The sequence below is a fragment of the Salvelinus sp. IW2-2015 genome, linkage group LG12, assembly GCF_002910315.2.
Source record: "Salvelinus sp. IW2-2015 linkage group LG12, ASM291031v2, whole genome shotgun sequence".
NCBI classification, from domain to species: domain Eukaryota; kingdom Metazoa; phylum Chordata; class Actinopteri; order Salmoniformes; family Salmonidae; genus Salvelinus; species Salvelinus sp. IW2-2015.
In genome coordinates, this window is record NC_036852.1 from 6,970,148 (window position 1) to 6,993,300 (window position 23,153).

The 23,153-nt window shown below is 41.8% G+C and overlaps 2 protein-coding genes across 4 annotated transcripts; one reads left to right on the forward strand and one right to left on the reverse strand.

The window, feature by feature from the left end:
• Positions 1-280: 280 nt before the first annotated feature.
• On the reverse strand, positions 281-10,793 carry LOC111970961 (CCR4-NOT transcription complex subunit 9). The gene is made up of 8 exons (XM_023997745.2): positions 10,460-10,793; positions 9,838-10,017; positions 9,609-9,724; positions 9,377-9,486; positions 9,096-9,205; positions 2,011-2,109; positions 1,805-1,896; positions 281-1,558 (listed from the first exon to the last, which is right to left on the reverse strand). Exons 1-8 carry the CDS (start codon positions 10,475-10,477, stop codon positions 1,390-1,392), a joined length of 894 nt encoding a protein of 297 aa, XP_023853513.1. The 5' UTR covers positions 10,478-10,793; the 3' UTR covers positions 281-1,389.
• Positions 10,794-11,496: 703 nt separating this feature from the next.
• Positions 11,497-21,508, forward strand: LOC111970962 (formimidoyltransferase-cyclodeaminase). 3 transcript variants are annotated; one of them, XM_023997746.3, is made up of 13 exons: positions 12,079-12,805; positions 13,136-13,319; positions 14,514-14,642; positions 14,826-14,914; positions 17,390-17,569; positions 17,784-17,921; positions 18,091-18,284; positions 18,373-18,502; positions 18,637-18,798; positions 19,639-19,682; positions 20,218-20,356; positions 21,064-21,159; positions 21,302-21,508. In XM_023997746.3, the coding sequence occupies exons 1-13, from the start codon at positions 12,752-12,754 to the stop codon at positions 21,383-21,385; spliced, it is 1,623 nt and encodes a 540-aa protein (XP_023853514.1). In that variant the 5' UTR covers positions 12,079-12,751; the 3' UTR covers positions 21,386-21,508. The 3 variants fall into 3 exon arrangements, 2 of the variants coding, with proteins under 2 accessions (XP_023853515.1, XP_023853514.1); XR_002878187.3 differs by lacking the exons at positions 21,064-21,159; positions 21,302-21,508 and adding an exon at positions 19,889-20,005 and having other exon boundaries at positions 11,497-12,805; positions 20,218-20,308; XM_023997747.3 differs by lacking the exons at positions 20,218-20,356; positions 21,064-21,159; positions 21,302-21,508 and adding an exon at positions 19,889-20,211 and having other exon boundaries at positions 11,497-12,805.
• Positions 21,509-23,153: the final 1,645 nt, after the last annotated feature.

Consider the following 23,153-nt stretch of genomic DNA (forward strand, 5'->3'; position numbering starts at 1 on the left):
CACACATCATTGTAAGGACTTATAAAACWGAACTTAAACATGTTAACGCATTGAAATTATTTGAGATTTGTTCAAGATAAAGACAACCTGCTGCAATGAGCCCAAGTGAACACACACAAATAAACTTCAAGCTATCAAAAGACAGGGGACAATTACCTAAAGGGAGACACCTTACTCATCAAAGATGCAGTACACTCAAACTTGGCACATCAGGTTAGTGTTTTTATAATGATGAATAAGCCAGGTCAGAGGAGGAGAGTTTAAAGAGAAGAGGCATTACTCAATGTTTTTTTTAACCTTTATTTAACTAGGCAAGTCAGTAAAGAACAAATTCTTATTTACAATGACAGCCTACCAGGGAACAGTGGGTWAACTGCCTTGTTCACGGGCAGAATGAGAGACTTATACCTTGTCAGCTCAGGGATTCGATCCAGCAACCTTTCGGTTACTGGCCCAACGCTCTAACAACTAGGCTACCTGCTTTGCCAATGACAGAGAACAAGGCTGTGTTGAGGCCGGAGTTACCTCTACAGTTTAGCACTGAGAACATGAACTTGTTTTTCTGACCGAGTCTCCACTCAGGTTCCAGAGCATCAATAATACACTGCAGCAGYTCAGGTTTCACATAGATAGACAGGGCCAAGGCTCAAATGGGGGGGTCCCTTATCTGTTAACACTGAAGCACGCCAACACTTTTACCTTGCAGCAACCTCTGTAATATACACAACACAGAAGCAGCTTGATTTCAGTTGATTTCCATACACGAGCCTATTTGAGATGTGTATATCCTATAACACATGCGTGTAACTACAAAGCAGTTACTTGGTAATATGTTATTACACAAGAGAAAATATGCCACATAAACAGTATCGCATATGTCGAGGTGTAACATTTCATTCTGTCGTGTACTTCAATTTCAGAACACTTAGTGAAGACTCCAAAATGTCCTTGAGAAAAAAATATAGAACAAATAGTTTGGAGGACAAGTGAAAAGGCATCCGTATACTTCTGGAGATAGGGCAGACAGTTTGATCTGAATGAAAGATACTGTAAGAAAACRGCTGAGTAGAGGTCTTTCATTCAATACAGTCTTTCTTCACAAAATATGCAGCCCTATATGAGTCCGTCTGTCATTCAAACTGGTGCCTTTTTCCTGTTTMTGGAAGCTGGGTYCTTGCTGGTGGGTATCACTCAGTGCAGCTGCATGGTAAGTAGGGTTGCAAAATTCCAGTAACGTTGGCAAAATACCCAGGTTTTACATAAATCCAATTTTGGAAAATTCCCAGATTTTCTGATTATTCCATACGGATTCCAGGAAAGTCTTCGTAAACCTGGGAATCATGGGAAAGTTACYATAATTGTGCAACCCTGCTGTAGAAGTGAGGAGAGCTACTGTGCGGGCAGAGGGATCCCCCTGGGGTCTGTGACTTGGCCTTCCTGTAGGTTCTTCACCAGCTGTGCCAACCAGCGTTTGGTGGTGGTGTCGTCCTTCAGGACCTGGGCAAACGTGGTGTCTTTAAGCTGGTCTGGTAGACACTGACGGAGGGCCTCTCGGGCTCTGGTGTGGGGGCAGAGGTGAGAAAAACAAAGTCATGTTAGTTATGATAGTGAGTAAGTCACTATCAGCAGAATCTATTATCTATCAAGATAAGACCATGACCACATCCACTGTTTTCAGTTCCCAACATCATTTCCCCAATATGTTTTTTTAGTCATTCCTGGAAAATTGCTTCAAAAACACTGAAGGAATGAACGCAGGCTAAATGAGACAAGCAACAGCGGGTCGAAGAGTTGATTTCAATACCTGGAGTTGTCTGACAGGCGTAGGTAACAGCGGACAACATGTTTCAAAAGACGAGCAGAGGGCTCTTTGGAGAGCTGAAGAACCATTTTGCCCTGAAAGAGACAACAAAAAAAACATTTATTTTTTATTATTTAAAAAAATATTCAGGATGCAACCAATGTCTGGAAAAGTATAATATTTTGAATATTGGTTAACCTTGAACTTACAAGTATCATSGCCACATGGGAGAAGCGTTCATACGTTTGGCAAATGTATGCCAGCCCTGTATCATCAAGTAGGATTTTCTGTAGTATAAAAGTTGCTACCTGTCGAACAAAAAAATGAGGGTTGAAATTAGTGATGCACCGATATGACATTTTTGGCCGATACCGATACCTGATATTTTCCATGCAAAAAAAAAAAACGATACCGATAACTGATATTAAAAATTGTTGCAGCCTTTCAAGCATTCTAGTACAATTAAATAGTTAACACACACATATATATATGGACGCAGCAGTCTAAGCCACTGCATCTCAGTGCAAGAGGTGTCACTACAATCCCTGGTTCGAAGCCAGGCTGTATCACATCCGACCGGCGCACAATTGGCCCAGCGTCGTCCGGGTTAGGCCGTCATTGTAAATAATAATTTGTTCTTAACGGACTTGCCTAGTTAAATAAAAGGTTACACACACACACACACACTGACCAAAAAGTTATTTTGGTGGCATTTACGTAGATCCCTATTACCAGTAAAACATAATCAAAACCTATTTCTTTCACTTACTTGCTGTGCTGTTTCGTTGTTCACTTGTTTCATTCTCAACCAGGATTTCTATGGAACGCTGTTTGGGTCTTTGCGTGTCAAAAAAGATACATGTCAAATAAMACTATTCGACGTGTCAAATAGCATGACATAATCTGTTTCAGTAGCTATAGTTAAAATAATTAATTYATGAGACAGTTCTTATTTGATTAATGGTGATCGGACCCATCTATGTGAAGCCAACCACAATAAGGATTAGCCACAATAGTGRACTTTGCGGCTAGCCTTCAAAATAACAGTATGGCATAATACTATTTATATTCATTTGCATCACTGCCAATGTCATACTTTTATTTCGAAGGCAAACTGCAAATGCCACTATTGTGCCTAATCCTTATTGTGGCTAGCTTCACAACACATAACCCGGTCCGGTCGAGCCTCACTAGCCAGATGAAGCGAGCTGGCTGCTTATAACGTTCGCTTTGGGAAACTGGGTTAAGTAGCTGGCTAGCTATTTATTTTCATGAACTGAAGTTCAATTTCAATAGGCGTTCAACAAGTGGCAACCTAGCTAATACTTACTCACAAGGATTCCTAAATCATTGCTAAGAATAATGAAAATGACTGTAGTTTCTACTGGTCATTGTTTTCAGGCTGGTTGTATTGGTGCTAGCTAGGTACCAAGCTAAAGCTAGCTACCCCAGAAGTTGCAGTCGAACAAATTATGCTTTATTACCAACGCGCTATTGTAAACACATCGTTCGTGGCCGGTGTTTGCAGACTTTTTTTGTACAGCTTTGACAGTGCTACTGTATCTTTTTTGACACGCAACAACCCAAACGGCATTACATAGTATGTATGTCGTGAAGCTAATAGCAGTGACGCTATTGCTGTGCAACTCTGGTAAGGCAACATCTGAAAAATAGCGCACTTGGTAGTGTGTACCAGTGCTCGACCAGTCGGCGAAAGCCAACATCACCCACGGCAGAGAACGGTTGATTGTCAAGGGCAATTCATTCCATTATCTTGGCTTTAATGGATTTCGCCTTTGAGTTGTCTCGCTGAAATTGTCTTAGTCTTTCAATTGACTGCTCAATCCACACAGCAGACATTGCGGGCTAGGTTAGGAATGCTGTGTTGCCCGTGTAGCGCAAAATTTTACGTGGCGKTATTACGTCATGTACCTACATTATATAGGTGTGCACGGTAGCTTTGACATTGGTTTTTAACGCCGGTGTTAAACTAGACATCRGGCCGATGCCGATGTTGGCATTTTAACTAATATTGTCCGATTCCGATATGTTCACCGATTTATCATACTTCCCCAGTTGAAATACATTTATCTTTAGAGAGACACAGAGAGAGAGCGCGCGAGACAGAGACAGCGCGAGAGAGAGACGGTCATCATACAAGAAACATTGTATAAAGAGACGGACCCACTGGTTGCCCTCTAGGCTACGGAGAGCTGGAAGGTCCATCCACCAAACAACCAGGTGTGAAACAGGGAAGAAACTCAGGGGGTAGGCTAATTTGGTATAGAGCACACCTAACCCTCTCTATTAAACTTGTCGAAACAGGAACATTTTACATCTGGCTAGAAATTAATAAAATGTCCTCATGTGTGCTTCCTATATACCCCCAATAGAATCCCCATACTTTAACGATGACAGCTTCTCCATCTTAGAGGGGGAGATCAACAATTTCCAGGCCCAGGGACATGTACTAGTCTGTGGTGACCTAAATGCCATAACTGGACAAGAACCTGACACCCTCAGCACACAGGGGGACAAACACCTACCTGGAGGGGAAAGCATTCTCTCTCCCATATGCCCCCCTAGGAACAACTATGACAACATAACCAACAATAATGGGTCACAACTTCTGCAGCTCTGTTGGACTCTGGGTACGTACATTGTCAATGGTAGGCTTTGAGGGGACTCCTATGGTAGGTACACATATAGCTCATMTCTTGGCAGTAGTACTGTAAACTACTTTATCACTGACCTCAACCCAGAGTCTCTTAGAGCGTTCACAGTCAGTCCACTGACACCCCTAACAGATCACAGCAAAATCATACTCTACTTGAACAGAGCTTTGCTCAATCATGAGGCATCAAAGCCAAAGGAGCTGAATAATATTAAGAAATGCTATAGATGGAAGGAGACGTGTGGAAACCTACCAAAAAACAATTAGGCAACAACAAATTCAATCCCTTCTTGACAATTTCCTGGACAAAATGTTTCACTGGAAAAGTGAAGGTGTAAACCTGGCAGTAGAAAACCTAAACAGTATATTTGACCTCTCAACTTCCCTATCAAATCTAAACATTTCAAACAGAAAACCTAAGAAAATTAAAAATGATAAATGGTTTGATGAAGAATGCAAAAACCTAAAAGAAATTGAGAAACCTGTCCAACCAAAAACATAGAGACCCAGAAAACCTGAGTCTACGCCTTCACTATGGTGAATCACTAAAACAATACAGCAATACACTACGGAAAAAGAAGGAACAGCACATGAGAAATCAGCTCAACGTAATTGAAGACTCTAACCACTTCTGGGAAAATTGTAAAACGCTAAACAAACAACACAAAGAATTATCTTATCAAAATGGAGATGTATGGGTAAAACACTTCTACAATCTATTTGGCTCTATAACAAAGAACAGCAAAAACAAACGCAAAAACATAGACATAATAAAATACAAATCTTATAATCAACTATTAAAAGACTACCAGAACCCACTGGATTCTCCAATTACCTTGAATGAACTACAGAACAAAATAAAAAACCCTCCAACCCAAAAAGGCCTGTGGTGTTGATAGTATCCTCAATGAAATGATAAAATATACAGACAACAAATTCCAATTGGCTATACTAAAACTCTAACATCATCCTTAGCTCTGGTATCTTCCCCAATATTTGGAACCAAGGACTGATCACCCTAATACACAAACAAACAAACCAAAAAAGGCTAAGTCTTCTCATGCTTTGTTGCCTTCGACTCAACTTGGCATGAGGGTCTGCTATACAAATTGATGGAAAGTGGTGTTGGGGGAAAAACATACATTATAAAATCCATGTACACAAACAACAAGTGTACAGTTAAAATAGGCAACAACAACAAAAAAATCATGGGGTGAGACAGGGATGCAGCTTAAGCCCCACCCTTTTCAACATATATATCAACGAATTGGCGAGGGCACTAGAACAGTCTGCAGCACCCGGCCTCATCCTACTAGAATCTGAAGTCAAATTTCTACTGTTTGCTGATGATCTGGTGCTTCTGTCACCAACCAAGGAGGGCCTACAGCAGCACGTAGATCTTCTGCACAGATTCTGCCAGACCTGGGCCATGACAGTAAATCTCAGTAAGACCAAAATAATGGTGTTCCAAAAAAGGTGCAGTCACCAGGACCACAATAGAAATTCCATCTAGACACAGTTGCCCTAGAACACACACAAAAAAAACTACACACACCTTGGCCTAAACATCAGCACCACAGGTAACTTACACAAAGCTGTGAACGATCTGAGAGACAAGGCAAGAAGGGCATTGTATGCCATCAAAAGGAAAGTAAAATTTGACATATCAATTAGGATCTGGCTAAAAATACTTGAATCAGTTATAGAACCCATTGCCCTTTATGGTTGTGAGGTCTGGGGTCCGCTCACCAAACAAGAATTCACAAAAAAATGGGACAAACACCAAAATGAGACTGCATGCAGAATTCTGCAAAAATATCCTCCTTGTACAACGTAAAACACCAAAAAATGCATTCAGAGCAGATTTAGGCCAATACCCACTAATTATCAAAATCCAGAAAAGAGCTGTTCAATTCTACAACCACCTAAAAGGAAGCGATTCCCAAACCTTCCATAACAAAGCCATTACCTATAGGAGAGATTAACCTGGAGAAGAGTCCCCTAAGCAAGCTGGTCCTGGGGCTCTTGTTCACAAACACAAACAGACCCCACAGAGCCCCAGGCCAGCAACACATTTAGACCCAACCAAATCATGAGAAAACAAAGAGAATTCTTTCCAATGTGTCAAGTAATTAACAAAAAAAACAGAGGAAACTAGAATGCTATTTGGCCCTAAAAAGAGAGTACACAGTGGCAGAATACCTGACCACTGTGACTGACCCAAACTTAAGGAAAGCTTTGACTATGTACAGACTCAGTGAGCATAGCCTTGCTATTGAGAAAGGCCGCCGTAGGCAGACCTGGCTCAAGAGAAGACAGGCTATGTGCACATTGCTTACAAAATGAGGTGGAAACTGAGCTGCACTTCCTAACCTCCTGCCAAACATATGAAAATATTAGAGACACATATTTCCCACAGATTACACAGATCCACAAATAATTTGAAAACAAACCCGATTCTGATAAACTCCCCTATCTACCGGGTGAAATACCACAGTGTGCCATCACAGCAGCAAGATTTGTGACCTGTTGCCACAAGAAAAGGGCAACCAGTGAAGAACAAACACCATTGTAAATACAACCCATATTTATGTTTATTTATTTTCCATTTTGTACTTTAACCATTTGCACATGGTTACAACACTGTATATATACACACACATAATATGACATTTGTAATGTCTTCATTGTTTTGGAACTTCTATGAGTGCAATGTTTACTGTTCATTTTTATTGATTATTTAACTTTTGTATATAATCTATTTCACTTGCTTTGGCAATGTTAACATATGTTTCCCATGCCAATAAAGCCCCTTGAATTGAAATAGAAAGTGACAGAGCTACAGAGAGTAGAGGTTGACTGATTAATCGGAATGGCCGATTAATTAGGGCCGATTTCAAGTTTTCATAACAAATCGGTAATCGGCATTTTTGGACACCGATTATGGCCGATTACATTGCACTCCATGAGGAGACTGGATGCGAGTGCAGCAAGAAGCCAAGGTAAGCTGCTAGCTAGCATTAAACTTATCTTATAAAAAACAATCAATCTTAACATAATCACTAGTTAACTACACATGGTTGATGATATTACTAGTTTAGCTAGCTTGTCCTGCGTTGCATATAATCAATGCGGTGCCTGTTAATTTATCATCGAATCACAGCCTACTTCGCCAAACGGGTGATGATTTAACAAGCGCATTCGCAAAAAAAGCACTGTCGTTGCACCAATGTGTACCTAACCATAAACATCAATGCCTTTCTTTAAAATCAATACACAAGTATATATTTTTAAACCTGCATATTTAGTTAATATTGCCTGCTAACACGAATTTCTTATAATTAGGGAAATTGTGTCACTTCTCTTGCGTTCCGTGCAAGCAGTCAGGGTATATGCAGCAGTTTGGGCCGCCTGGCTCGTTGCGAACTGTGTGAAGACCATTTATTCCTAATAAATTTGCCAGAATTGTACATAATATAACAGCAATATTTAGACTTAGTGATGCCACCCGTTAGATAAAATACGGAAAGGTTCCGTATTTCACTGAAAAAATTAACATTTTGTTTTCGAAATGATAGTTTCCGGATTTGACCATATTAATGACCTAAGGCTCGTATTTCTGTGTGTTATTATGTTATAATTAAGTCTATGATTTGATAGAGCAATCTTGACTGAGCGGTGGTAGGCAGCAACAGGCTCATAAGCACTTTCGTGCATTTGCCAGCAGCTCTTCGCTGTGCTTCAAGCATTGAGCTGTTTATGACTTCAAGGCTATCAACTCCCGAGATTAGGCTGGTGTAACCGATGTGAAATGGCTAGCTAGTTAGCGGGGTGCGCGCTAATAGCGTTTCAATGGGTGACGTCACTCGCTCTGAGACCTTGAAGTAGTTGTTCCCCTTGCTCTGCAAGGGCCATGGCTTTTGTGGAGCGATGGGTAACAATGCATCGAGGGTGGCTGTTGTCGATGTGTTCCTGGTTCGAACCCAGGAGAGGGACCGAAGCTATACTGTTACACTGGCAATACTATAGTGCCCATAAGAACATCCAATAGTCAAAGGTATATGAAATACAAATGGTATAGAGAGAAATAGTCCTATAATAACTACAACCTAAAACAACTTACCTGTGAATATTGAAGACTCATGTTAAAAGGAACCACCAGCTTTCATATGTTCTCATGTTCTGAGCAAGGAACTTAAACGTTAGCTTTTTTACATGGCACATATTGCACTTTTACTTTCTTCTCCAACACTTTGTTTTTGCATTATTTAAACCAAATTGAACATGTTTCATTATTTATTTGAGGATAAATTGATTTTATTGATGTATTATATTAAGTTAAAATAAAAGTGTTCATTCAGTATTGCTGTAATTGTCATTATTACAAATAAATAAATAAAATACAAATTGTCCGATTAATCGGCATAGGCTTTTTTTGGTCCTCCAATAATCGGTATCGGCATTGAAAAATCATAATCGATTGACCTCTAACAGAGAGAGCTACAGAGAGAGAGAGCTACAGAGAGAGAGAGAGAGCTACAGAGAGAGAGCTACAGAGAGAGAGAGAGCTACAGAGAGAGAGAGAGCTACAGAGAGAGAGAGCTACAGAGAGAGAGATACCGTTTTGGAAAGCTCACTGCCAGACTCCATTATGCGAAGGCACAGGGGAATGATTTCTGTCGTCAACAGGAAGTTGATCACTTCCTGCTCATCTGTTTTGACCAAGGCACCTGCCAATCAAACAGGAACAAGTTATAGAGAAACATACTGTATTGTCAAAGTAATTGGATCATTTCATTACTTAGGCAATGACAACATCAGAGAGTGAGATAGAGAGAAGAAAAGACAGAGAGAAGGCATCATAGCAATAGAACCACAAAAATGATATAAAGGATATTTACCGATGACTCCTAGGCTGGTGAGTCGGAGGTACTCAAATGGTCGTGTTTTGCTGACAGTGTGTAAGAAGGGGTACAGGAATAGAGGAATGTGTGCTGCCAGAAATGCCGATCTGTGAAAAACAACCGTACTTAAGTTACACATTTCACATGATATAGAAGAAAATACACTGACTGTTTTGGTTAAGTGCACTGTACAATTCAATCAGGATGAGAGAGGAATCAAGGGACCCACCTTGTCTCTGGATGAGAGGCCACGCACTGCAGAAGTGCTAATGCGTTGCATACTCTGTTGGACTGGTGAGCGGTGAGGGTTGGGGGGTTTATTGAGGGGTAGATGTTGACAATTTCCTATTTTTGAAAGAGTATGAAGCGGGTCATCATCAAGTTTAGAGCCACACTCAGAGGAAAACCATGCTCCATCCTGCTGGAGACTAGCCAGTGAGTGTTGTCCACAATCTTACCTGCAGGAGAGCAGCTATAGTCCCACAGGAGTGCCATAGCATTGGAGCCAAATCTGGCACGGACTCGCGTTTTTTACTGAGCTCAAGCAGGGCATTCTCGCGGGTCTCTGGGCTGGACAGCTCGTTGATCCACTGGTAGATCTTTTCCCTATCCACTTGGGCCAGAGCCGTGGTTACAGCCTGTTTTACAGGAGAGGTGGACACATTGAGCTAAACTGACATTGTGTTTGAATTATGCAGTTAACAACAGGGTTAGCAATGCGTTTCTAGCCACCTTCATGAATGAATGAGTTAGCTAGGTAGCTAGYTGGCTACCGAACGCTAGCTAACAAGTGTCAACAACAATATGTAAATTCACGTTACTTTCATGGATACAGTAACATTCCCACAAATCGTTCGCTACCATAAATAGCTCATTCAAATGCAAGTATTATCCAAACAGTTTGCCACAAGAGGGGGTCGAAACATCTTTGTAACAAGTTTAGCATTAGGTAGCTAATAGCAAATCTACTGGCCAAAGTCAGGCCTTGTGCTAGCAAAAAAAGCAAAAAAGCCTTGTGTTAGCTCTTGTTAACCTAGCTAGATAACGCTTGCAAGCTAGCAATATCGTTTGTGTACTTACTGCTCCTGTAGCCAGCATTCTATGCAGCGCTTGGATATTTTAGAAAAACGTTTCGTAAAATATAAAAATATGTTCTGTTGTGAAAACATACAACGAATCTCGCGAGAGCGCAACTGCGTTTAACCTTTCAACTCAGACGTGGCTCAAGTGATCCGCTGGGAAAGTGTCGTGACTATTTCCGCCTTTTTCTGTTTTGGACCAGACTTCAATATTATGCACTTGTTCGATATTGCAGCCGACAGTGGGCGACTCCCGAATGACAGATCTACAACTAATGATTATTATGATTATTATGTGTAGATAATTCAATCAGTCGGGCTCCCGAGTGGCGCAGCGGTCTAAGGCACTACATCTCTGTGATACCACAGACCCTGTTTCGACTCCAGGCTGTATCACAAGCGGCCGTGATTGGGAGTCCCATATGGTGGCGCACAATTGTCCCAGAGTTGTCCTGGTTAGGGTTTGGCTGGTGTAGGCCGTCATTGTAAATAAGAATTTGTTCTTAACTGACTTGCCTAGTTAAATAAAGGTTACATTTTTTTAAAGTCACAATTTACCTACAATGCATAATGGATTTGAAGCTCTCCAACACGGCCAAAATAATGAAATTCATATTTTCGATATGCTACCTCTTATCTAATTATATAGGTATTTGTGGAGTACTTTACATCTACTAGTGTATCATGGTTGTCATTTTTGTGCGTTTTGACTTTGAGGCCCATAAAAAAAGGGTGTTGATCCACATTCTCTCAACTGAGCCACACTCCCATTACTACATGCATAAATATAAACCTTAGCTACATTGATAATAACAGAGTGGTAGTTTTTGATACTATTCTTTTTCATTATACTTACCATTGTGACGTGTGTACATAACATGAACACCCTTTTCTGATGCTCTGCATCCTACATATTGAGCAACTAACGTTTGAGTTGATCACAGAGTGAAACAAGGAGTTAGACTTTCATTTTATTTAAACAATTATCTGTTTTTATTCATAGGCATTGAAGTTAATGTATGTCAATCGGACCAGGTAGTAGGAGGAGTGTTCCACTGCACCAATAAGCGCTCAAATAATTGTCTGTTTAGTGCCCAGTTCCAATAAATCAGCTCAGTCCATCCAGATCCCCTCTGTAGCATTACTCATTAACCAGTCCAGCCAACTGTATTTGTTTGTTTTGGGGGCGGATCATGTGATGCAACCATAGACAGGTGTTCATTAATTGATGTTAGTTAATCCTTCAACAGTTGGCTAGAACACAGTCCCTAGCACAGAAAAGGTTTCAGAAACACTGGGCTGGATAGCACAGCCTATAGCCTCAGTGGTTGCATCTTCAACGTAACAAGACCAAAGCAGTAGGATACATTTTATATAAAAACAAACTAGTTGACCTGTCAATGTGGATAATAAGAATCGGCCTGCTTGACTGCTACTTAGCTGAGTAATGCTTTGATCACCTAGATCAATGCTGACTGCTGAGGATGTTTGACCATTATACACTGTTTAATCCTTTGGATCAAAGGTCACAGAGGCCATAATAGAGTCACTACTGCCATAGCTAATAATAACCAACACAAAGCTCTTTGATTCAGATTTAAGAAATCCTATTGGTGATGGTGCATATTTTGTGTACTATTTAGGAAACAGTGTTACTGGTACGAAAAAGTTCAAAAACTCTGTATACCATAAATACAGGAAATGAATGCAATATGATAATGCAGCGGTGGGTCTAGATCTGTGCACCACTTCACATTTCAATCATAATTATTGAAATTGCCATCTCTGATCCTGAGATATCATCCAATAGGACTTAGCCAAGTGTTTACTATGGCTGTGGTGAGAAAGCAGAGGTAACAGCTAGAGTGGAGAGTTCACCAGCTATCCGTCTGTCAGCCTGGATACTTCCTTTGATCATACTGAATTTATTCCTTCACCCTTCGCATCTGGTGCTCCAGTATTTAAGTCTAACCTATGGCGAAACAGGGATTTGTGTCTGTGAATGYTGCATGTGAGGCTGGCACCATCCGCGCCAGGTCCTGGTAAATATTAGACTAGAGCAGCCTGGGAATCACTGCCAGCTGCCCTAGATAAGAGGACAATGGAGCAAGTTAATGATTCAACCAGCGTTACAGATGGACAGACTGCTTAAATGTCCCGTTTGGGGATGAAGAGACAGACTGGATGGGTTGGTGTGTGCTCGTGGAGCAGAGAGAAAGGGGGAATACACTTGTGCCTTAAATTGGTCTGATTCCTTGTCTCGGATTACCCGACTCTGTGATTATTACGCATCATGGCTAAGCTGGTGGAGTGTGTGCCAAACTTCTCAGAGGGCCGGAACAAAAAGGTGAGTAGGCATGGGAGATACAGAAAGTGGGTTACCTGTTTGCACAGCAGAAGGAAGCTGTTAGTAGTAGTCTGGGGTGTGATTAACACAATACACATGATCGCTTTATATTGGTCATGTAAGAAGACTTTCTGTCTGATTACCAAGAACATTTTTATTTTACATTTTTCTGTATTTACATATTTATATTTATGAATCAAGGGGGCCTCATGGAGACTGTGAATACCTAAGCAAACAAACAAGCCAATTCCAAACAATTTTACAGTATAATCTCAATCCTGAATATGATCTCGAGGTACCAACAAAAGAGTCAATGTGACTTGCTTCCAGGTGATTGATGCCATAGCAGAGGCCATCTCCAGCACGGAGGGATGCAGTCTGCTCGATGTGGACCCTGGATCCTCCACCAACCGTACAGTCTACACCTTCGTAGGCTCGCCACAGGCTGTGGTGGAGGGTGCATTGAACGCTGCACGCACTGCCTTCCCACTCATTGATATGACCAAACACTCAGGTAGGAGATAGAGAGTAAGAGCTAAAAAGAGAGACAGAAACTGCTGACCCCTCACATGACTTAGTCAAACAGTTACACTACCGTTCAAAGTTTGGGGTCACTTAGAAATGTCCTTGTTTTTGAAAGAAAAGCAAATTTTTTGTCCGTTAAAATAACATCAAATTGATCAGAAATACAGTGTAGACATCGATAATGTTGTAAATGACTATTGTAGCTGGAAACGGCAGATTTTCTATGGAATATCTACATAGGCGTACTGAGGCCCATTATCAGCAACCATCACTCCTGTGTTCCAATGGCAGGTTGTGTTAGCTAATTCAATTTTATCATAGCTAAGATCTCGTACAACTCTGTGTACTACTCCCTTCACAGAACAGCGCAAACTGGCACTAACCAGAATAGAAAGAGGAGTGGGAGGCCCCGGTGCACAACTGAGCAAGAGGACAAGTACATTAGAGTGTCTAGTTTGAGAAACAGACGCCTCACAAGTCCTCAACTGGCAGCTTCATTAAATAGTGCCCGCAAAACAACAGTCTCAACTTAAACAGTGAAGAGGCAACTATGGGATGCTGGCCTTCTAGGCAGAGTTCCTCTGTCCAGTGTCTGTGTTATTTTGCCCATCTTAATCTTTTCTTCTTATTGGCCAGTCTGAGATAGGCTTTTTCTTTGCAACTYTGCAAACTAGTCTAAAGAAGGCCAGTTGTATGGCTTCTTTAATTAGCACAACAGTTTTCAGCTGTGCTAACATAATTGCAAAAGGGTTTTCCAATGATCAATTAGCCTTTTAAAATTATAAACTTGCCATTGGAACACAAGAGTGATGGTTGCTGATAATGGGCCTCAGTACGCCTATGTAGATATTCCATAAAAAAATCTGCCGTTTCCAGCTACAATAGTCATTAACAACATTAACAATGTCTACACTGTATTTCTGAGCAATTTGATGTTATTTTAATGGACAAAAAAATGTGCTTTACTTTCAAAAACAAGGACATTTCAAAGTGACCCCAAAATTTTGAAGGGCAGTGTATGTTCAAAGGCCATAGTTCAGAAATACCATGACTCCTCTCCACCTCACTTTAAGTGCAAATAAGGGGTGACTCCACTTCACTTTAAGTGCAAATAAGGTGTGGCTAAGTACTGTTGATAAGTTGTTTAGTGGGTTTAGTGGAACAATATGTGCGTTTATTGTAGGGGAGCATCCACGGATGGGCGCCATGGACGTGTGTCCCTTCATCCCTGTCCAGAATGTCACTATGGAGGACTGTGTCAACTGTGCCAACATTTTTGCCCAGCACCTAACAGATGTGCTGCATGTACCTGGTAGGTTTTCCTCTCTGACTCATTGACCTATAGTTAACATATTGGCCATTTACTTTGCTGTAGACAAAGCCACAAGGTCAGTTTCAGTGCAGTGCCCCTTGGTTCTGTGTATTCTTTCCCATATGGTATTGCTCTCAAAAAGCCACAAACAGGTGAATGAGACACGTTGTCGTTTCTCCATAGTGTATCTTTATGGAGAAGCAGCGAGGAAGGAGAACAGGAGATCTCTTCCCTCTGTCCGGGCAGGGGAGTATGAGGCCTTGTCTGAGAAAGTGAGTTTGACCTAACTTCATTGTATTCATACCCAATGGGCAACATTTCCCTCATTGTAGAAGAGCATAGATCAGCGAAAAATAAGCTAAAAATCAAAGGCAGTACTTTCACTACTTTCAGTGATCTGATTGCTCTGCCCTCATATACAGTTGAAGTCAGACGTTTACATACACCTTAGCCAAATACATTTAAACTCAGTTTTTCACAATTCCTGACATGTAATCCTAGTAAAAATCCCTGTCTTAGGTCACTCACCACTTTATTTTAAGAATGTGAAATGTCAGAATAATAGTAGACTGAAAGATTTATTTCAGCTTTTATTTATTTCATCACATTCCCAGTGGGTCAGAAGTTTACATACACTCAATTAGTATTTGGTACCATTGCCTTTAAATACTTTAACTTGGGTCAAATGCCATCCACAAGTTTGCCACAATAAGTTGGGTGAATTTTGGCCCATTCCTCTTGACAGTGCATGTGTAACTGAGTCAGGTTTGTAGGCCTCCTTGCTCACACACGCTTTTTCAGTTCTGCCCACACATTTTCTATAGGATTGAGGTCAGGGCTTTCTGATGGCCACTCCAATACCTTGACTTTGTTGTCTTTAATACCTTTTGCCACAACTTTGGAAGTATTCTTGGAGGCATTGTCCATTTGGAAGACGCATTTGCGACCAAGCTTTAACTTCCTGACTGATGTCTTGAGATGTTGCTTCAATATATCCACATCATTTTCTTTCCTCATGATGCCATCTATTTCTGAAGTGCACAAGTCCCTCCTGCAGCAAAGCACCCCCACAACATGATGCTGCCACCCCCGTGTGTCACAGTTGGAATGGTGTTCTTCGGCTTGCAAGCCTCGCACTTTTTCCTTCAAACATAACGATGGTCATTATGGCTTACAGTTCTATTTTTGTTTCAGCAGACCAGAGGACATTTTTCCAAAAAGTATGATCTTTGTCCCCATGTGCAGTTGCAAACCGTAGTCTGGCTTTTTTATGGCGGTTTTGGAGCAGTGGCTTCTTCCTTGCTGAGTGGCCTTTCAGGTTATGTCGATATAGGACTCATTTTACTGTGGCTATAGATACTTTTGTAACTGTTTCCTCCAGCATCTTCACAAGGTTCTTTGCTGTTGTTCTGGGATTGATTTGCACTTTTCGCACCAAAGTACATTCATCTCTAGGAGACAGAACGCGTCTCCTTCCTGAGCGGTATGACAGCTGCGTGGTCCCATGGTGTTTATACTTGCGTACTATTGGTTGTACAGATGAACGTGGTACCTTCAGGCGTTTGGAAATTGCTCCCAAGGATGAACCAGACTTGTGGAGGTCTACAATTGTTTTTCTGAGGTCTTAGCTGATTTCTTTATATTTTCCCATGATGTCAAGCAAAGAGGCATTGAGTTTGAAGGTAGGCCTTGAAATACATCCACAGGTACACCTCCAATTGACTCAAATTATGTAAATTAGCCTATCAGAAGCTTCTAAAGCCATGACATCATTGTCTGGAATTTTTCAAGCTGTTTAAAGGCACAGTCAACTTAGTGTATGTAAACTTCTGACCCACTGGAATTGTGATACAGTGAACTATACGTGAAATAATCTGTCTGTAAACAATTGTTGTAAAAATTACTTGTGTCATGCACAAAGTAGATGTTCTAACCGACTTGCCAAAACGACAGTTTGTTAACAAGAAATGTGTGGAGTGGTTGAAAAACGAGTTTCAATGACTCCAACCTAACTGTATGTAAACTTCCGACTTCAACTCTATATCCTCACATTGAAGTGTTTTACCATTTTGTTTTCAAGACAACCAGGGATACACGTGGAACACAAAACAGGTTGACATAAACAGTTGCATTCATGAGTTTTATTGTCAATAAATGTCAATAAAAAATGAGGTCCGCCAAGCAAAAACGTGATACAAATGTTATTTATAAGAATGCTGTAAATAGATTGTTTGCTCAGTGGGAAATTAATAATTAGTCAGTGACAACTATGTGGAGTTTGGTGTTTGTGACAGCAACTATGTGAGCTTATTACAGTATCACACACAATGTGCAATAATTGTGTATGATTTTCTATGTAGAAGATCCCTTACCTTTCTAATTTCTCTAGTGTGGCTTGTGAGCGCCATAGAGCAAAGCTCATGAGAGTCTTAGCTTTTCATACTGGGGTCATAATAGTTTCTAGCTCAAACCGTTCAGACTTTACAGATGTTTTTGTGAGAATAACCATTTTCTGGATCCGCCTTTGTCTCATTAACACTGCTCAACCCCCAGGCTAATGGTTCAACCCCAGGCTAATGGTTCAACCCCAGGCTAATGGTTCAACCCCCAGGCTAATGTCAGGTATCGGCTGATGCAGAAGAAACAGACAAATCCAATGTAAAAAAAACAAAGTCTGTAGCTCAAACACACAATGTTTAAGAGGGGTTGGAATCACAAAATGATGCCGATGTGTCTATTGTCCTCAGTTGAAGAGGACAGAGTGGGCTCCTGACTATGGCCCTGCCACCTTCGTGGCCTCCTGGGGAGCTACAGTAGCAGGGGCTCGCAAATTCCTGGTTGCCTACAACATAAACCTCCTCAGCACCAAGGAACAAGCCCATCGGATCGCACTAGATATCCGGGAACAAGGCAGAAGCAAAGACCAGGTAGGGTAGGCTCGCTACTGTACATCTTGATCGCCCAATGTCAGAGATGAATGACACACAGCTACTTTGGCTTTGGAAGAGATTCCTCTAATTTTTACAAGACATTATTGTTTTCCTCTTCTTTATAACTGACGCTGAACTAATAAAAGTCTATTTTTGAGTCATATGCCTTGTCTGCTTCCAAAGACAGTAACATTATTGATTTGTATTGTAGCCGAGTCTGATGAAGAAGGTGCAGGGAATGGGATGGTACCTGGAAGAGGCGAACATAGCCCAGGTGTCCACCAACATCCTGGACTTTGAGCTGACGCCCGTCCACACTGTTTACGAAGAGATCTGCAGTGCGGCCAAGGTAAGGAGCTACCACAACCACAACAACAACCGCAGCTGAAAACAGTACAGCATTATTGTGCAAAACCCTCTCATTGATCTGGTGGTTTGAACCAGTGACATAAGGGCAGCTAATAATGTCAAAAAGTTGAGCCAATTTGACACCTCTCCTTCCTTCCTCTTCTCCCCAGGACCTGAACCTGCCAGTGGTGGGCTCTCAGATTGTAGGCCTCATGCCTCTGAGAGCCGTGCTGGACTGTGCTGACTTCTACATCCAGAGAGACAGGCTCTTCATTGTGGAGGAGGAGCACAAGGTCCGTCTGGTCATCAGTAAACTTGGGCTTGATTCACTTGGGCCTTTCGTCCCCAAAGAGAGAATCATAGAGTGAGTACCAATGAGTGCACTATTTCCATGGCCTATGGGACTTTTCCATTCTAGTCATTCAAATCAATTTCTATGGTTGTGACTCTAGGTACATGGTGGAGAGGACTGAGGAGGACAAGCGTTTGGTGTCTCTGTCTCTGCAGCAGTTTGTCCGCAGCGTGGGAGCCAGAACCGCTGCTCCAGGAGGAGGGTCAGTCTCTGCTGCCGTCGCTGCAATGGTACAACCATCTTTAATATCATGTAGATGACTATATTCCCTGTATGACCTTGCCCAGGACATAGGAATAAACCAATATAAAGTATGTACAATACAAGGAGGAGTCAAAGGTGTGTGTGTGTGTGTGCATTTCAGGGGGCTGCTCTGGGAGCCATGGTGGGTCAGATGACCTATGGGAAGAGGCAGTTTGATAGCCTGGACAGCATCATGAGGAGACTCATCCCTCCCTTCCATCAGGCCATGAATGAACTGCTGGTCATGGTGGAYGCAGACTCCAAGGCATTCAGTCGCTATATGGTGAGAGGAAAACATATCATGGAAAGCTTCAGTCTGGGTTAACCGGGCTAGGGAAAGCAGGAACTATACAGGGAAAAGCTAGACTGAAATCCTAACTGAATATTTTTCACTATTGTTTCACTTTATTCGGTTTCAGAGCATATTCAGATTGGATTCCAGGCTAAGAAAAAAATACTTATCTAAACTTATGCTTTGAATTTTTTTTTGAAAAAAAATATGTTTTATTATCCGGTGCAGTGAAATGTGTTGTTTTTCAGGGTCAGCCATAGTAGTACGGAGCCCCTGGAACAAATTAGGGTTAAGGCTGATGCAACCCTGCTCAGCCTTTTAGCTAAGCAGAGAGTCATACAAAATATGATGAATATTTCTTCTGATGGTAAAAGTTCAGGTGAAGAACGAGTGATAAAAGCTGTTTTTGTTTCTTGTAAATGCTTACTTTGAAGGTTCGAACCAAGGTATGATCTTAATGTTTGCTGTCTTGTGGCTTTGCTATGAAAATGTAGTGGAATGTAATCTTTCAGTGGAAAAGGAGTGTTGATATAACCTTCAGGGAACAGGGAAGAGTTTAGTACAACTATCTAGATCTTTTTGACTCTGTCAATGAATCACTTCCATCTAGCATACTAGTCATAGTTTATAGCCGGTCCCATGTCAAACGGCTGTTGCATTTTCACCACAGGGTGTGGTGGTGCCATTGTTGAATTTAGTTGAAAGCTAATGGTATTACACAACGCGTTTAATTGTGATGTGAGAATAAATGTGGCTTGTATAGGCTTTGCTGACACTGTATGCAGTTCTCTTTTAGTCCTGTTTTATAAGGTTTAACTTTCTCGTTTTCAGGCTGCATTGAAGATGCCAAGGAACACAACAGAGGAAGTTAAAAGGTGAATGCCATGCTACAATATATGGCAGTTCTGTCGAATCCAAGATGTCAGAGAAGCATGTCATTAAAGTAGATGTGTAATTACGCACACACACAAACAGCACAGCACGTTGGAACTATTTCAAACCATCTTTACTTCAGATTGACATCTATGGAAACTCATTACTGTACATTCTCCTGTATCCCGTCCTCACCTGTCTTCACAAGTCACCTCCTTTTACCTGGCAAGCAACCTGGCCCATCCCTGTAAACACATAAAGCAGGCTTTCCCAAAGAAGAATGGTTTACTGTAGTTCCTTTACGGTCAGCTCATCTGGTCTAACAGTAAGTAAGGTGTAGTCTTGTAGTCATGGTGTAGTCTTGTCATGCTCCAAATCTATCTCACCTCTCTGCTCTTCCTCTTTCCTATACCTTATACCTATCCCTACGCCTAATCCTGCCTCTGACCCTACCCTGGTCTTGCTTCTGACCTGCCTCTTCCCCTATTCCTACCTACTCCTGCCTTCCCATTAACCCTACCCCTGTTCCTGCCGCAGGAGGGAAGCTGCCATGCAGGAGGGTCTGAAGCAGGCCGTGGCGGTCCCACTGTCTCTGGCTGAACGAGTCAACCTGCTGTGGCCTTGTCTAAAGGAAATGGTGATCTACGGAAACGTGGCCTGCAAGTCTGACCTCCAGGTACTGTATGAGAGACGCTTTTACAGTGACTGAAACCATGAACAGAGTCCCTGTCTATGGACTTTGCATTGCAACTGCAAGCATACCTGAGTGACTTCTATGCAGTTGCTTATTTGCTTGAGGGCAGACACCGACATGCATAAATGACTGTGGAACATTTTGTTTTGTGCCTGTCACATGGATGACGCTGGAGAGATGAAGCAGGTATGGGGAGTAAAACATTTAATATAGAATGGACATGGAACGAGACAGTAACAGCATTAGCAAACAGGTAACCCTGACAAAAAACTATTAATGCTGCAGCGGGGAACAGAACTGGGGAACTGACAAATATAGGGGAGGAAATAAACAGGTGATGACTGAGTCCAGGTGAGTCCAATATCGCTGATGCGCGTGATGAGGGGAGGCAGGTGTGCGTAGTAAATGGAAGGAGTGCGTGATGCAGGGCAGCCTGGCGCCCTCAAGCGCCAGGGGGGGGGGGGAAGAGCGGGAGCAGACGTGAAAGTGCCAACTGCTTATACTCACATACCACCCTACTGGCATACTGTAAAACAGCATTTCAAAACACCAGGACACCCATAAGTGTCTCCATGAAGTATGGTTGCAAAACGTTTTCTGACAGATGCCCCAGAGCTATGACATGCATTATACTGTAGACAGCCTACAAAAACATCTTCCTTATATGGTTATTTTTCGTGGCGTTGCAGGTAGCAGCTAAAGCCCTGGAAACAGCAGTGTTTGGAGCCTACTACAACGTTGTGATCAACCTCAAGGATATCACAGATGAGTCCTTCAAAGTGACTGTAAGTTACAATGTAGCCTGTAGGTCTTTCTGACTCAAAGGATTACGTAGGTCATCTTTCAATACTGGAAAACCAGATTTTGGTGAGAGTCAGTGGCTTATTACATAGTTATACTCATACAATCGTGTTTTGTGTTTTGCAGACTCAACAGAGAGCATCAGCTCTGCTTACTGAGGCCAGGGAGAGTGCTAATGCAGTCCTGGATACTGCAGAGAGAAAAAAGTGAAGAAGTTACCACATTACCAAAGCATCACCCGCTGCCTGCCTAGGCCTCAAACCAGGCTTTCACAACCATCAATTCTATTGCAAATAAACTGGGTTCACATAAATACATGCTTTATCAACTACTCCTCAATGGTGCTCCTTTGCTTTGTTAGGAATTCACTAAATACTTACGTAATGTACTGTATAGCAGCAGCCTACACCAAGCCAGGATGTCACAGTGTTCTTATCCACAGCGACTTACAGGCGCAATTAGGGTTAAGTGCCTTGCTCAAGGGCACATCGGCAGATTGTTCACCTACTTAGCTCGGGGATTCAAACCAGCATCCTTTCGGTTACTGGCCCAACCTCTTAATCTCTAGGCTACCTGCCGCCCTGAATCACACGAAATAGAATAGTACTACAAGGTTTCTTCTTCTCTCTTCCACTTCGACATGAAGCTAAAATGATAGAGTAGTATTATTTGCTTCTGAATGACAAAGTGATGCGTTTCGGGATATGAACCCCGTCCATACCTCAGCTCCACCTGTGTAGTACAACAGCCAGGATGACATGACGGCAATAAAAGGGTGTAGTTTATCCAGTTCCTATAAATAAGAACATCCTTCACACAAGACAAAGGACAGAATCGAGAGCTGCTTACCAACCAGTTACAGGCGTGTACACTCTTCATTTAGTCTACGTTCTATGTTAAAACAAAAATACATGGATTATTTATTTTTGCTTTCTGGCATATATTCAGTATTTGTATATCTCAAATGAGTATTCATTATTCTTTTGATTACATGTAATGTATTGGAATAACTTTAGATTTTGAACAAGGAACTTTTGGGCAGGTTAATCTGTTTTATAGCCTTATATTAATATGATCAAACAGTGATTATAAAACGGAATCCTTTGTTGCAATTTTCTTACCAAAGTAACAAATTTCATCGCCGGGACTTGAAAATGTTTGGCAGGAGCTCAGGTAAAATATCCTCATTGTTTTGTCTGCACTGCATACAACATTTTATGAACATATTTTGCCTAGCAGTGTTTAAATGATAATTCTCCTTTTGACTGATTCTCTCTCCTAGGTGGTCGTCACCCCCCAGGGTATGAAGTAGATCAGGGGGACCAAGGGACCAGGGGGCTGTCCTCCTGGGGATAAAGACCACCACTCTGGGGGGGGGGACGAGACCATGGTCTTCCAGAGGCTTGCTACCCCCCCAGACCACAGAGTCAGTGGTGACCATGGAGGCAGACACAGCCCTGGTGGTAGAGACCACCATGGTCATGGTAGTGGTAGTGGTCATGGAGAAGGCCATAAGTTTTCCTTTGAAGATTTACAAAAAATTATGGTAACACAAACAAGGAACTTTATCTTATGGTCAAAATATTGTGCGCTACCCTTATTTACTCAGTAGCCATGGAGCTAACATTGACATAACCCGCAGTCCAAACAATACCCTGAGGGACTTGTTTTGATGGCAACAAAGGCCAGGTTTCATAGCACAGTAAACACCCACAATGACAAGGTGATCCCCGTTATACAGGTGAGAAGACAAAACTTTCTCTCACAGTCAATGAAAAAGATATGAGAGCCGCCGACTACGTCTGTCCTAGGGGCCAAACATGAAAGATTGGAAGAAAGGAAATCATATTGAGGTAGTTTATTGGTTTGTGGAAAAAGGAAATTAAACCATTTCCCCCAAAAATTGGGTTTGATACAGTTACATGGTGTTTGGTTTAAACTAGAACTACAGAATTGGCAGACACTTTCAATGGTGACC